The following is a 16,886-nucleotide window of genomic DNA, read 5'->3' as shown; positions in this document are numbered from 1 at the left end:
GTTTTAGGTTAAGTACATGCTCTATACCTCAGCTTGTCTTCTTGTCTAACTGTTAAAAAAAAGCCATAGCTTGCTAAACAGAGTTCAGTGATGGAGTATTTCTCTAGCACCCTGCTTCTTAAACTGTGGGCAATTGAACACACTTAACTGAATTCTCTAGATATGAAACATTTAGGAACAATTACGGCTTCTAAGCATGCAAGTGTCCAATGATTAGTAAATCCAAGGCATTTCAGTCAGTTCGTAGCTATGGCGCAATGTACAACTTAGCTGCAGGCTTGCTTCTGAACACAGACTTGCACAGGCAGCTCTAAGTGGATTCAGTGGGTGAAAAAAAACCCATGAAGTTAGGAGGGGAAAGTGGTAATGAAAGATAGAGGAGGAAATGAAAAGAAGAGAGGGGACACTAAAATAATCTTAGTGGAACAAGGCACTCACATTATCTACTCCAAAAGTTTCTAAGCCCAACCTTCATGAAAGCACCTCCTTATCGACAAAGATTCCCCTTGCATTTCTCTCAGACTACTTCAGAAACTTGTTGAAGATGGTTTAACTTGTATTTCACGCTGTAAAACACATATATGTGGATAGATAGACAAATATAGACAGACCGACTGATGGATAGACTGATGTACTGTGTGCTGTGAGATATGACAGTTAACATTAGAAGTTAAGTTTCTAATAAAATAACCTGTGTTTACCTCAGACAGATTGCCAAGGTAAGAAGATTAACTGACAAACTTAAATTGGTGAACCTCATATTTGTTACTCAATAAATTCCATATTGTAAAAAGGAGTCTTGGCCTAGCATGTGCTCCCCCAACTCAAGATACCTTATTTCTGTGTGAGCATATGCACACATATCCATCCATCCATAGCTTAGGGGGAAAATGTTGCCATATTTGGGACACGTACAGTAGAAAGTCAAATTTTAAAAAAAATAATTTAAAGACAGTCTACAGTGAGACCTATCGCAGATCCGCCTGAAGTAGCTGAAAAAAAAAATACTCATCAAGAGATGTTCAATACTGGGGAGATGAAATATTAGCTAACATATGCAGGAGAAAAAGAGGATGTGGAAGAAAACATGTAGAAATTGGACTAACAATGAAAAACGTGCAGCAAGTTTTCAATAGCATAGTATCCTTTACCAGAAAACGAAGATCTAGAAATGTCACTGTCACTGACAGCATAATAGCTTGTATTCTGGAGTTCCAATCTCCCTCTCCCCCTCCTTTCCTCCCTCCCTCCTTCCTTCTTTTTTTCCTTCCTTCCCTCACACTCTCTCTCCTTCTATCCCCCCTTCTTCCTTCTTCTGCCTTTTTCACTTTTCTGACTCTATATAATTATTTTAGTGTCATGTTTCTTTCCTAAAGTATAATTCCCTTAGGACACAAACTTTGAATCAAACACATTCAACTAAATACAAATCAATGTGCATTCTCAAGCACTGTGGGTGAGGAGGGGGGTACTGAATTTGGAGCTTCCCAAAAAAGTACTCTGGAATATAACCAGTACTCTTTTAAAATCTTAAAAATTATTTGTTTGGTTTTTAGACAAATTCGCTAGGTAGCCCTGTATGTACTGGAATTCAGCTATGCAAACTGGGCTGGTTTCAAACTTCCTTCCATTCCCTTCCATCTGCCTCTGTCTCTAGGATTGCCACTGGAACCACTCACACTGTGAAGTCTTACAAAAAAACAAAAACAAAACAACAACAAAACAGAGTTAAGAGTCAGAAGAGTGAAGAGCACAGAAAAGGAAGGAAGATGGAAGAAGGGAGGATAGAAGGAGAGGGAGCAAGGGAGGGAAGGAGAGAAGGAGGGAGGGAGATTGGGACTCTTCCCACAAGAGAAAAATTCACTTACAATGGAAAATAACAGGCCTTTCTTCTGTGCTAATATTAGTATTTACAAACCAAACAAGTAACTTGGAGATCTTGTGAAACCACGTCTACAGTGACTAAGAGCACAGGTAAAATTTTCATTTATATAAAAGAGGAAAGACATTTTCTTCAGCTAACAATTTTAACCAATTATTGTGGTGCTGGTGAAAAGTTTCCTTTTTTTCAATAAAATTCACAGTATTATTATTACTCATTAAAAAAAAAAAAGTCTAGGCATTCCCCAGGTTGCAAGTTTAAGGACTTTTATTTCCACAAGGAATGGTCATTACAGGGGCTAAAGCATTATCCAAGCCCATTCCTTTCTCAATCTCAACTGGGGACTCCTGGTTGAGTAGGGCACTGGTGATAGAAAAGATTGCTAGCAAAGTATCATTTAACTACCTTAAAAAGTCACCGCCTGGAGTTCAGAGTCCTACGGTAGGTATTTTTCTCTACAACTGAAACAGTTCAGTTCAAAATTTTACAAAGGTTCTTTTCCTAGCAATTGAACCTTTTAAAGGCATTGCATTGGGTTTTAAATCAGTCTTGTCCTGTAATTTTCTTCATTAGTAATGCCATTCAACTTTGCCCAGTGCTTGAGGTTTAAAGGCCTTCTTCACATTTAAAAGGTTTAAATTTCTCTCTTGAAATTTATGTAAATCCAGCAGGTTGCAAAAGCCTCATGAAATAAGCACCACGTGGTAGTGGTAATGTCCTCTTATGATATCACCCCATAATGCACTGATTGACAGGCATGGGCAATTCCCAGAGTACTTCCTGGAAAAAGAAAAGCAGAAGGAAAGAAAAAATCATGGGATTTATTTTTAACTTTCTCAAAAGAAAACTCATAGGCTCTTTCCAAAATAACTTTTAAAAGGCTTTGCATATTATTTTAGTGGATACTGAGGAAAAAAATGTTCAATTAATACTAGGTGAATGTTTATATAGTACACAGTCCTTTACTTCCTATGATTCTGATTTCAAAAATCTGATCACTCCCCCACAAAAGAAGGAGTAAAATCTGATCGCTCCCCCACAAAAGAAGGGGTACGGTGAATGTCACTTGTCACCCAGATTTCCACACCATACTCCTGTAGTCTAGCGAAAGGAGAAACAGAGTAGTACTAAAGTGTATCACCATGGGAAAGGATAGGTTTCCTCCTCTGGAAAGTTTTCTTTTCTTTTCTTTTTTATTTTATTTTCAAATTATTTTTGAGAGAATGTGTGTCCTCTGCATAATTATATCATACTTTTTTATTATTATTATTTTCTTTATTTACGTTTCAAATGCTATTCTGAAAGTTCCCTATACCCCACCCCCACCCCTGCTCCCCTACCCACCCACCCCCACTACTTGGCCCTGGCCTTCCCCTGTGTTGGGTCATATAAAGTTTGCAAGACCAAGGGGCCTCTCTTCCCAATGATGGCCAACCAGGCCATCTTCTGCTACATATGCAGCTAGAGACACAAGCTCAGGGGGTACTGGTTAGTTCATATTGTTGTTGCACCTACAGGATTGCAGCCCCCTAAACCTCCTTGGGTACTTTCTCTAGCTCTGGAGAGTTTTCTAAGAGAAAATTGATCAAACTCTTTCTGGGCCAGCTCCTAAGCAGTCCTTACATGGATGGGTTGGATGACCTTCTATGACCTCGCCCAGATAGATGCTTCTAAAATTCTGCTTTCAATTTTATGGTTTTAAAAATAGAAGAGAATATAAGCTGATTTTTATCCAGTAGACAACAAACATTCTATGATATGGTCATGGAGTCTTTATAACAAAAAAGAAATTGCTTTCAATCTATGATGCTTCTACCTGCATAATGTTGCTTTAGTCTACCAAGAGCAATACTATTACAAAAAGAAATTGATATTTGAAATGCTGTGTTAAAAGGAGCATCTGTGGTTGCAATAGAAAACCCATCTACCAGAACACCTTGTTTCAGAGACTTACTACTCCCTGGGAAAATGCAACAATTTTTTTTTCTTAGAGTTGAATCAGTACATTAAGCTGAGCTAGAAATATGTTGAGAAGGGAAAGAATTAAAATTATATATTTGTCCTATTATCTGGTGGAAACTTAAAATACTAATTACTTCAGGATTTAGCTTTTTCTTTGTCATATGGTTGGTTGGCCAAAGGCCAGCATACTGAATAGTAGCCCATGTTGTAAACTTTAGTGAAGGATATAACCCTTATCCACTTTAGCAGTGGTATAAATAGAAAGCAAACTGATGTACAAAACCTGAACTAAACTTCCAACCAAAAACTTAGGAAGCCTAGAAGCTTGTTAAATAGCAAGGGTAAAGTCAGAGAGAGGGGGAAACATGAGACTAGCTTAGGGAAGTTAGGCTTTTCTAAGTACTTAAGGAATGCACCTCAAGTTTTTATAAGGCATAATTATTCATACAGACTGTCCTGGCCAGGTTTATCCCAAGGTGTAGGGAATCTAAATAAGACCGGGTAGGAGTGGTCATATAATAAAAGAATACTTTAGTATTTTCCTCTGGAATTCCAAAATAACTGATAGACACAATTCAGCAGAAAAAATACAAATCTCTCAGCTTGTCATCACAGTTACATTTGACATTTTGATTGAGAACTGACCTCAATCGTGCTTCTGGTACATGTTCAAAACCTGAAATATTTCATCTTACTTAGGGTTTAATTCCCACACCCTTCCATGGAAATGGAAAAAAAAACTGGAGAAAAATTCAGTTGAAATAATAAATTATCACAAAAATGCATTTGAACATCTGTTGAAGACACTAACTCCTGTGAGATTTTATCAATATACCAGCAGAGATGTCCCAAAAGTACCTCGACCTATGAGCACCTCATATATTCCCCTTATTTATTTGCATACCATGTAACTTACTCCCACCCCATAAAATTATATCCACATCCTTTCTCATTCTGAGTCACACAAGAGTCTGAGAGGTATTTCATTTATTCCAGGTCCTTTCCTGGCCTTGAGAACTAAGGTCTGTAATCTAGTCCAGTGATTGGCATAAACGTTTTGTGAATGAATGTGTGAATTAGAGCATGAAAGGAAAAAAAAATCCACAGCAAAAATAAATCATGGACAGAGAACTGGCAAAACATGATGTAGCTAAATGTATTCAAAACGTCCTCACTTTGCAAGGTCCTTCATTCGTGCCTTCGAGTTGTCTATAGAGTTTTGCATATATCCACGCTATCAAGTTAGTTCCATGTGGAAGTTTAGAGCCAAACCTCTATAACCTCTCAAATCTAGAGTATAACCCTTTCGTTAATATGGAATCCTAAATGATTGCTTTTATCTCTTTATCTTCTTTGAATTTCATTTATAAGATTCCAAGTCAGCCCAGAAGCACCACAACACTATACTAGGCAGCCTTCAAAAGGCTCAATTAGCACAAGCCATGAAACTAAGTTTAAATGATTCAACTGAAAAGAACATCAAATTGGTTGTATTTTCTTATGACTAAAATAATCCATCTCCTAGAAAAAAATTTAAAGCGTACAACTCATACAGACACAAGTATTTTTTATTTTTAATTTCAGTGCTTGGGATCAAATCCAGGCCTTTGCTTACACTAGGCAAACCCTGCCAGCAAACTAGTATATCCTAAAGAGCCATGTTTTTAATTGGTTTGGCAAGCAAACGTAGTGGAAATTGTCCAGCCATCCAATACTTTATGTAAGAACTGTGACTTTTCTGTTTCTTCTCTTACAAAAACAATGCACATCTGGTGAGTTAAAATAAAAGAACTCTCTGCATAGTCAATATATATGAAACTTAGTAAGGATATTTATTTATTATTGTTCCTGTTCTTACTTGAAAAGAGGTCTCACTGTGTATTCCTAGCTGACCTGTTTACTCACCATGTACCGTCGGATAGCCTTTCCTTTTAACACACTAGTACAAAACTAGACAATGCATATCACCTCTTCTATATGTATTCTATTCCTTATGCCTTTCAATCAAGATATTGCTTTTAGCACGTCACTGAAACTGCTCTGTCCAAGATCATGAATAATTTCCTCCTTTTAAATGCAATGGCATTTTATCAATTTTCACAAGGCTTGTATGGCACTGCCAAACCATGCTCCCTCAGCACTCGCCTCTATCCTAGCTTCTAGACCTCTCTTCGTCCTTAATGAATCATCCTCCTTTGTCTGTTCCTTTGACAACCTCCTATGTGTGAACTTTCACCAAGGTTGTACCCTTATCCTCAGCCCTCATCTCATTTTGTAATTCCTTCCTCTTTAATTCCTTCTTTTCTACAATTTCAAGTAAAACCATGCAAATGGCTCCTACACTTTTTAACTTTCTAGCCATCATCTCTTCTCAACTCTAATCATACATTTCTGAATACCGACCACAAATTTCCAATTGGTAGCCTATTTGCATTTGAATTGCACCATGCCGTCTATTGAAGCATCTGCTAATGTTTAGAATCCTACTCCATTCTAATTATACTCTGGATAATAAGAAGTAGAGAAAGTAAATGAATTATTATTCATGGCTCTTTGTTTCATTCTAAAATAGTTCTAAAATAGGGCCCTCCAACCTAGTTCTATTACTCAGCAGGTGATCAATAGAATCCATCTAAGAAATAAAAACACTAACCTAGCCTCAAAATCTGCTCTGTTAGATACAGGGACGGACCTTCCTTCTATGGTTTGAAGCCATGACTACAACATAGGGAATTCCTACAAATTGAGGAGACTGTTTAGAAAAATACATTTAATATTATCATACATAATATGCCACCTGTCTTTTATCATATACTTTCACATAAGATGAATCATGCATACAAGCCATTCATAGTGACACATATGTCATAATCAGAGCACTTTCAATGACCATTAGTGCAAGGTCACCCTCAGCCTCAGTTATATAGGAAGGTCAGCCTGGGGACTTAAGGAGACTATGTCATAAAACAAAAACAAAAACAAATAAAGCCTAGCATTCCAATTTCAAATATTTCTAAGAAATCTTATGACGTCCAATGGTAGCCCTTATGGATGGACTCAGTGGTTAAGAATGCTTTTTCTTCTTACAAAGAACCAATTTTGGTTTCCAGCACCCAACAACTACCAACCATCTCTAACCCTGGTCCCAGAGGATCCGATGCCCTCTTCTAGTCTCTGTGGGCATTGCATGCAAGCAGAACACCCACATCCATGAAATAAAAGGAAATGAAAAAAATGATGATCCTTTTTCTCACGTGTGGGGTAGTCCCAGTTATTTCACATTGTAATAGATCTTCTAAGAGTGTTCAATTCTGTTTTCAGAACAATCCGTGTTTGAAGAATACAAGGAGGCCAATTAGCTTACTTCGCATGAATCTCTTAGGTTTTGCTTTTACATGCAATAGTATTGATTTTTTCCAATAGTTGCTCTTCAGATGTGTTCTCTGTACTATAAGTAGTATGCTTAGGAATTATTTTGCTTAAATTAATCTTAAAGCAAAACTCTTAAGAACTCCCTGCTTAACAGTAGAGGGAAAAATCTATCTCTACAAATGAATGATTTTTGAAATGTACTAGATATTGATTTATACTAAACTTACTTGAACATCTAGGTTTAAATCATAGCCAAGCCCATATTTCTGTGGGTTTTCACAAAATGTAGAAACACTGGCTTTAAAGTAGACATATGCTATGTTGCTGGCAGGGCAGGCTTCTCCCTTGAGTCTGACATTTGAGTAATGTTAGAATCCCTTGGCATATGAAGTTTGGTGGTCATGTACATATTTGATTGTTTTTTTTCTTTTTTGGTAAAGTCAGATTAAATCCCAATGTGATACACATTCTTCTCTGAAATTCGTCATACAATATAAACATATAACAGTATAATATATAACAGTAAATATAAACTCCCCATATAAGCATATAATAATATAATACAGTGTAAACTATAAATGCAAATGGTATTTACAAAAATGTACTAGATAAAATCGGTTGTACAATTTCAACTTCCAAATTAAATCTGATGCCCTCTTCTGGCACACAGGTGTACATGCAAATAGAGCACTCATATACATAAAATAAATAAATAATGGGAATCAGACATCATGGTGCCTGTGAAAGGCAGAGGCAGATGACTCTCTAGGAGTTCAATGCCAGCCTGGTCTACATAGTGTGAGCTCCAGGACAGCTACACAGTGACCTCAAATAAAAATGTGGATGGTAGAGCCTGGTGTGATGGGACAAAATTGTCATCTCTGAACTGAGTGTACTAAGTGACAAATTACATATAAAGTTGTGACTGCTGTGCCAGGTATATTTTACATACTCCATGAAAGACAGCAAGGCAGCTCTTAAAATTACTTTATAGACTTTTTTTTTTCAGTGCTTCAAACGCAATGCTTCAGCCATACTGGACAAGCACGTCACCATTTAGCTGTCCCACCATCCTTTTCATAGTGCTGTCAGCTAAAGTTGACTAATAATTTGAGCTAGAAATTAAAGCAAGTTACTCTATCATTTTTAAACAATAGGTAATTATCCACTCATGTCTTCCTTCTAAATCAACTTTCAAATGTTATACTGGATATGATGGTTTCCTAATCCATACAACTTTGATTAAATACATACTGTTGGTGGCAGCTCAATCCACTAGCAAACACTTCATGGATACACCAGCAGTTAGGAGAGTCAGGTTAGCAATAGTGGGAATACGATATAGCAGAGAGACCCAGGCCTCAGCCTCAGCCTCAGCGCAACTCAGCAGGAGGGACCAGGATGAACACCAGAAGTTCTCTGCTGAGTCTCTCAGTGAAGATGTGAGACCCACAAGCCTTGCACAGCTAGCTCTATAAGAAAGCCAAGTTCACCTCTGTCACTGTTCTGAGTCCTGTTTATACCCTCCACACATCACGTGTACTCCATGTGTCTTGCCTCAGTACTGCATTTGTCTCAGATGACATCACTCTGTCAATCATTCTGAGTCCAAGGAAGCAGCAAGACACTGCAGCCCATGACCAGAAGTTTTGTAGTGCATTTCTCTCTTTTGAGTGCCAACAAATGCAACTTAACTACTCGACGTAAGGCAAACCAATATATGTGTGGTATTAGGGAAGAATCCTTCGTCACATGTCTTTTCATGGGCTTACTTTAACAGAACATTCTTTCACCTCTGTCTGCTTCAGTTAAACGTTCCTTCACATATTTGCTCCAGCAAAATGCCATCCAACCGACTTCCCAAAGAGCTCTTAAGTCTCCACTTCAGTGGATAATCTTTTGCATGCTGTCTTGGTGGTTTGCAAGCACTTTATTGAGAAGTTCTGCATCTATGTTTATAACAGATATAGATCTATGATTTTGATTGTTGAGTCTTTATGTAATTTTGGTACCAGGCAATAGTGTACTCACACAAAGAATTTGGAAATGTTCCAGTTTCTATTTGTGGAATATTTTGAGGAGCACTGGTGTTAGCTCTTGTTTGAAAGTCTCTTAGAATTCTTTGTGAATCCATGAGATCTTTGTGCTGTTTTGCTTAAGGGAATTTTAATTACTGCTTATATTTCACTGGTGTTATGGGCTTCTTTAAACTGCTTATTTCATCTTAACATTGGTAGATTGTACATATCAAGAAATTCATCTACTTCCTTTATGTTTGCTAGTTTCCTGGAATACAGATTTTAAAAAAAAATTGTAACACTGAGGAATGGGCCACACTTACGATGAAACAACTGTATGGGAGGTGACTGGTGACATAAACAGACCAAATTGTCTCACAGTAGTTGTTACCTGAGATGAATATTCTCTGCTGCTTAAAACTGAAGTTTAATCAGTCTTGACTCATTGTTGGAAATCTCCCAAGCAGAAACGTTTGGCTCTAACCCAACTCTGTCATAGGCTGTTATTTCCAAAAGAGCTAAACCAAAGAATATAATTTAAAGACGAGAATCCAAAGCCAGACTTTATAAATTATAAATATACTGCTTTCCAATTTAATCATAGACTCATAAAAATCTACCTTTCTTTTTTTACCATGCTGGTGTATAACCACAAAACACAGGGCTTTGTTGTTCCTGTAACTAGGGGTTGGAGGGTATGTTCTGTTTCTTTTTTAAAGGTTTTTTTTTTTCCTTGTATTTTTTCTTTTTTTGACATACAGTCTGACCATGGAGCCTAGTCTGGCCTCAAACTTAATATACTTGTACCTCAAATTCCAGAGTGCTATAATTATCAGTTTACACAGCCATGCTGAGAAAAAGAAAAAAAAAAGATAGTTTTCTAAAACAGAGAATCAAACTCATGGAAGTTCAATATGCTGCACGAGCCACTATAAAAAGTAGTAAAGACGACTTAAAATATGATTCTGATAAAGCCTATGTGTGAATGCATGCATGCTTCTTAAGTTGTAAAAGGAAATGCTAGTTCTGGCCTCACTCTTCGCCTAGTTTCCCTCTTTTGCCCTAGTCTCCCTCCCTCCTTATTCTCAAGTCCAGGTTGTAGATGAGAACACACTAACTGAATAAGAGGATCTTCTAAGTAGTTTCTTTTCCCCCCATTGGATGTGCACATGTGCATTTATGTGATTTGTATGTATGAATGCGGGTACCTCAAGAGGAGTGTTTGGAGGGCAACTTTCAGAAGTTGGTTTTCTCCTTCTCTAACTCAAACTCAGGCCATTAGCATAGATAACATTACCATTTTTCTCACTGAACTGTTCCACACTCCCTACTAAGATGGTTATTTATTTATTTATTTATTTATTTATTTATTTTGAGACAGGATTTCTCTATGTAGCTCTAAGCCATGGAACTCACTCTGTAGACCAGCCTGGCCCCGAAGGTAATTATAAAATCAGCATCTTAATGTGCTAGAGATGTAATTTTTATGCAACATCTACATGTGCAGGGCACACAAATAACAAAACTAGGCACAGGGCCTGGAGCTCACAACGCAGGTTTCTTATTATTACTGTCACCAAATGTTGAGCAGCCATGCTAAGGAGAAGGTAGAACAAGGACAACAAAAGACCTACAGTCCTGAACACTTTAAATGCAGAGTGTGAATTTGCCATGGTATTTGAAACTTTTATTTGGATTTTTAATAGGGTCTGCAAGTCTACAGCCCTTTCCACAGCCATATATGCAAAATGTAAAGCAGCGGGCTAGAAAACAATTCCTCTGTTTAAAACTCCGCTGGGCTGGCCAAGTGTTAAATGTCACCTTTGTCTCTCATGCTAACAAAAGCGGTTGTCATAAAAGATCTGCCCTTTTTGTCTACAAGTATGTTTGTTTCTTCTTGGTCTAGATAGGAAGAATTAATTAAATTGTAATTTTAAAAGGTCTCTACCTAGGTAGGAGAGCAGAATTGAAGGCGAACAGATCCCTAGTCATCTACTGATTTTACCAATAAAACACAATATAAAATTAACCCTTGATAATCCAGTTAAATCAAAACATATTCGATTAAGACTCATAGTTGTCAGCTCAACATCAAGCCAATCAATAGTGTAACATGGATGGGAGCGGAGCTCAAATGTCCCTAACTTTAGCTGAGGGGCTATTGGCAGTTGATGGTGCTCTAGCAGAGGCAGAGTCAATTTCCGTTAAAGGTGTTTTCCCCAATAGGTTTACTATGCATGCTCCAGTGGAAGGCCCACATCAATTTGTATAAGAGCAAAACAAATTTGACTTGATAGGTTATTTTATTTAAAAAAAAAAAAAGATAAGAACTTTGGAGTAATGGGGATAAGATCCAGGAGGAGTTAAGGGGACGAGTGGAAGGGAATGAATATGAACAAAATACATCGCATATAAAAACTTCTCAAAGAATAAACATATATATTTAAAGATACGTTGTTGATTGTGCAATGCATGTTTTTTTTAAAAAAACACACCTGAGAATACACACAAAGAATAAGAGCATTTATTCTGACATTGTTTAGACTTCAACACAGAGCATTCTGTGACAAAGGTTGTTATGGATATTATTTTTCTTCAACAAAATAATGAGTCTAAAGATAAATTCATATTACCCTTTTCTCCTATGAGGTTTTGACACTTACTTTTCATATTATATTCTGCCAGATAGAATAGCTGTTAGGCATTTAAACATTTCCAGGTCATGAGAGCCACTATCATTGAGATGGTTCCTGTGTATGGCCATACAACCTTGAACACATCCCATCTCATCTGATCTCAGAAACTAAGCAGGATGGGACCTGATTAGTACTTAGATGGGAAACATGTTTCCTAAGCCTTTTTAAGATGGGATAAATAAGTCCAGTGGCTTTACTACTGTTACAGGGAAATCAGCTTTCAAGTACTACTTACCAAACTGAAGGTACTGATTCTTCATTCAGGCTTTGCACTTGGCACTGGAAAGTCAACATTCTCTACAGCTTGGGATTTCCTAAAAGAACGCCTATTCATTTGGTAGTTTCTGAGTTTGATCTTCTAACTAGTTTATGAATAACTTTAAATAATACCATTTCAACAAAGCTTGGCAGTTACGGCATCCTCAAAAGCATGTTTTAAACCAGGGTTCAACTTATATATGCAAAGACAGAACAACAAGGAACTCTGTCACCTGACATAATTACTAAAGAACCATATGGCAAAAAAAACAGTGCCTTCCTGCTCTACATATAAATTCCAAATGATGAAAATAGTGTGACTCAGGAGTTGTGATTTGATCAAGAGTATTCAGTTCATTCCCTTGTTTTTATTACTTGTAAGAGAGTACCATCATATAATCCACCCTAAAACTAGCTTTGTTTTTAGTAATTATAAAAGAAACAAAAAAAAAGAGAGCAAAAAAATCATTGCATATGCTATTTCCTAAATGAAATCCTGAGAAACCTCCTATATACCATACACTTCAAGTTTCTGCACCAGTGCCCACAGGATCCATAGAGAACATAAAATGGATCAATATATATCTGGAAGAAAGAAAGGTAAAATTCTCCTAAGCCAACTAAAACTTTCCCAATCTTTCATCAGTCTGATAATTTCAACAAAATGTCAATGTTGGTTTGTTTGTTTGTTTTTTGTTAAAAGTTACTGCAATTTGTTAAGTTATGTAGACATTGAGTTTAATATACCATTTTCTTCTAAATATAAATTTACAAGGCATTGTGATCTAAATTCAAACATATCCTACTACATGGCATCACATCAATAGTGAACACAAACAATTCTAAACAGATAGGGAATTGAAAGCCAGATGTGGTGACACAAATCTATGGTACTGCCGACATTTGGAAGGCACCAGGAGGATCATTGAGTTTGAGTCTAAGTTGGGCAATGAGTTCTTATCTCAAAAAATTGAGAACAGATGTTAAGTTGGATTACGAAGTGATAAGAAATAAAATATGAACACATAGAATTCACTTTCTGTGAACAATTGGAAACCCAATCCTTACTACATGGTCCCCACTTATGGGCATGCCCAAGCAATTCTTTTCAACCTACAGGACTTTCTCAATCTCTAAACATCTAAGATCATGTTCACATTTACATTTTCATGCCTACTAGCTGCTCTGCATCATTGTCAGCATATGTTTTTTTTTTTTTTTATGGCTACACACGTTTAAACTTAAGCAGCTTTCCCTACTACACTAAAACTCTGTGGCGTCGCAGCAGTATGACACTAGGGAAGTTACTTAACCTCTCTCTATCTGCAGCTCCTTTTCTGAAAGAAATAAAATCATGGCATTATTGTCAAGAAAATGTGAGACTGTGCCTGAGACAACTTAAGCATTCCTACCTGCTATCTGTACTAGAGTGATTATCGAGAATCCACTGCAGCTGGGTGGTAGTAGTGCACACCTTTAATCCCAGCACTTGAGGCAGAGGCAGGTGATCTCTGAGTTCAAGGCCAGCCAGGTCTACAGTAAGTTCTAGGACAACCATGGATACACAGAGAACCCTGTCTTGAAAAAGAAAATAAAACAAACAAGCAAACAATAGAATCCACTGCAAAGTCTAATCTATTTGATTGTATTTCTACCCTTGAGAAACAAGCACTACCCCTGTGTATTAGGGCAGAGAAGAGAACACATTTTAAAAGTTTTTTTTTTTTTCTAATCCGGCTGAGAAATATGAGAAGTCATGGGCTATAAATATATTATTGCTTATTATTGCTGTTTTAGATCATTCCACCTAATATTGCTGATTTCTGTTAATAGGAAAAGAGATTCAGAGCTGCAGAGATGGCTCAAATAGTCAAGAGCACACATTCCTCTTGCAAAGGACCTGGATTCAGTTCCCAGCATCCGCATGGTGGCTCATAACCATCTGTAACTCTAGCTCCAGGAACTGACCCAACACCCTCTTCTGGTCTCCGTGGGCATTGTATTCACACAGTACACATATGCAGGCAAACCATTCAATACATACATATCATCAAGTCAAAGCCAAACACTTAAAACACTCATTAGACACATAATAACTTACAGGAATGTATCTTTTCAATTTTTTTTTTTTTAGATTCCATGAAAACACTTGCCCCCAAATTTCTAAACCATTTGTTAAAAGGACAAAGCTTTTTTGCTATCTTAAAGGAAAAGTTCGGTACTGCAAACTGAAATTTCCTTCCTCAAGTAAGCAGCCACCACCCCATTCATATTAAGTAGTTCTCCATAAAGGTACTTTGTACTATTTTAGCATTATTTTTAAAAATTACAAGAGTATAATAAGAAATCATTCATTTTGGCATTTTCATAAAAATGTAATTAGTACAACAGGGACAAATCCTTAATTATCCATGAAGAAACGATAGAAACGAAAGACAAAACACCTTAAGTATCTGTCATTTGAATCGTCTAATAAACTCTTAATCCCTTCTTGGGCACTTAGAAATTTTATGTCTTAACAGAGAGGGGGGTGTGACTCTATTACTTGATGAAATTCTGAAAGCAGTTTCTCCTTGAGTTTACTTCTGGAAGAGAAATAGAAGATAAAGAAAGCAAAAAACAAATACCAGTATTGAAACTACATGCCCTCCCAAACCAACAACAAAACCAAGTGCTTGAGAGGTTCAATCTAATAAGGATTAACCAAAGGCATTAAGCTGGTTTTTGAGAATGCAGTTAATGTAGTAGATTGATATTTGGTAACCGATGTTTTACTTTGAAGTATCAGAATGTTAGGTATGGAAGACAAGATGCTTCTAAAGTAGGGTCCAAAGAAAATAATAAACATTTCTATTTTTTCAAAAAAAAAAAAAACGCTCAATGACTTTAAGAGTAGGTTTCCTTATATTTTGAAACACAGTCTAAACACACCCACACATGTTGGCAAAGACAAAGTTCAAGGTTCAGGGTTCTGGTGATTTCATATAGCCTTCAGCTCTATTCCAAATCCTACTAAGTGTAAATGACAACAACCCAACAACCTGGGACCTCTGCCACTCTAAAGCTAGAGGAGTTTTCTACATTCAAATTCCTGAGCCCACACATCTGCTCCTGCCACTGAGGGCCTTTATTTTTCCTCCTGGGGTTGCTGGAACAGAGGCTCTTTCATTTAACAGGAGTATGCATTCCAGCTTTCACCTCAGTTTACCCAGTGCTCCTCAGATATGGTAAAAAACTGTTATTCTAAGTTAACAATTGGCAAATGAATCAAAGAAGAAAACCAAATCCTATGAAGAGCCAGCAACTCAGTTGCCACAGGTTCTTTCCTCCATTTGCACCAGTTTTGAAGGAGTGGGTTTTAGAAAGAAAATCTTTCGAAGGAAACAAAAAACTCAAAATAAGTTCCAATGGTGGTGGTGGGGAAGTCTCATACAACATTATTTTTTTTAAATGGCCTCATATTCCAGGAAGAAAAAGAAGGGGGGGGGGAGGAGGGGAAAGAGGTTGAAGAGGAGGAGGAGAACTTAAAAAAAAATCATTTGTATCATTGCCCCTGACTTTCTCCTACTTTTTAAAATTATATACCCCAATATAAATAATTCCATTCCAGTGGTTTCACAATAATTCCAGTACCTCAGGAGTCTTCCCTTCCCTTCCCATCAGTACCCTCATCCTTTACAGAAATGCACTACTTCCCCTGAACTCGGTACTTAGAGCATATTTGTTAAATGTCTCACTCGAAAAAGCCTGAAAGCCACTTGTTTTTTTATTATACTTGACTTCACCTAACCGTGAAGTCCCTTTACCAGTTATCTCCTAAACTTGGTAGTTTTCTTTTTCCTTTAGAAACGAAATGTGCCACTAACGTCTCAAGGCAAACAAAGCTAACTCCACGGGAGAAAAAAAAATAAATAAATCGACGCAACAAAGGAAGAAAGGAAAGAAGGGGGGTACTCTGGGCGATGCTTGCGTCTTCTAAGGAGAAGCTTCCAGTGTAACTTCTTTAACGGTTCTGGGGCAAAAGAGGACTAGTGTGTTGGAAAACAACAAAGGTGGGCTCCCACTCTCCTTACCGCCGTAGAGCCAGAAGAAGATGCAATATATACACGGATCACCATCCTGGAAACAAGAGCTTCTGGTCGGTCGCTGGAGTCTTGAAAAGAGCTGGGAAACAGCTGCAGCAACGGCTGGAACCGAGCTAAGGGGCCAAACAGAGGTTGGATGAGGAGGGTGGGGGAAGGTGGAAGGATAACTGGCCAGAGCCCCGCCTCCACCAGCGACTGCTTTCAATGAGCTTCCAGCTCTGCAATCCCAGCCCCAAACCCCGGAAGACTCAGGCTGATTTGCATCATTTCTAAATTGTTTTTTTAAAACACAGGATCTCGAACAGCACCGCGAGATCTGTTGAAACAATTCTTTTTGACTATTCCCTCTCCGGGAAGGGGGCGAGGGAGAAATAAAAGAAGGGGTAAGGAAAAAAAAAAAATCATTCGATTAGAATAAAGGACACTTTCCCATGAACACCAGAAGTTTTGCTTGTTACTTCCTGCTCAGAAATGTATGCAAATAAGATAGCCTAAAGCTAGCTTTGTATTGAATCCAGACACTACTTTAAATTTCTTTAAACCCACGTTATCAAAGCCTTGTATATTTTAAGATGCCAATAATGAAGTAAGTGATTTTTTTTTAACCTTAGTT

At 37.4% G+C, this 16,886-nt stretch overlaps 1 protein-coding gene across 1 annotated transcript in view; it reads right to left on the bottom strand.

Moving 5' to 3' along the window:
• Sh3bgrl (SH3 domain binding glutamate rich protein like) overlaps positions 1–16,528 on the bottom strand; it is a 72,381-nt gene extending 55,853 nt beyond the window's left edge. The window contains exon 1 of the mRNA XM_021187532.2: positions 16,262–16,528. Within this exon, the coding sequence (XP_021043191.1) occupies positions 16,262–16,306 (45 nt within the window). The 5' untranslated portion in view covers positions 16,307–16,528. The remainder of the gene's footprint in view (positions 1–16,261) is intronic.
• Between the last annotated feature and the right edge of the window lie 358 nt (positions 16,529–16,886).

This window comes from Mus pahari, chromosome X (assembly GCF_900095145.1).
Source record: "Mus pahari chromosome X, PAHARI_EIJ_v1.1, whole genome shotgun sequence".
Lineage (NCBI taxonomy): Eukaryota > Metazoa > Chordata > Mammalia > Rodentia > Muridae > Mus > Mus pahari.
Note: the sequence above shows the minus strand (reverse complement) of the source record. Positions and strands in the feature narration are given on the sequence as shown.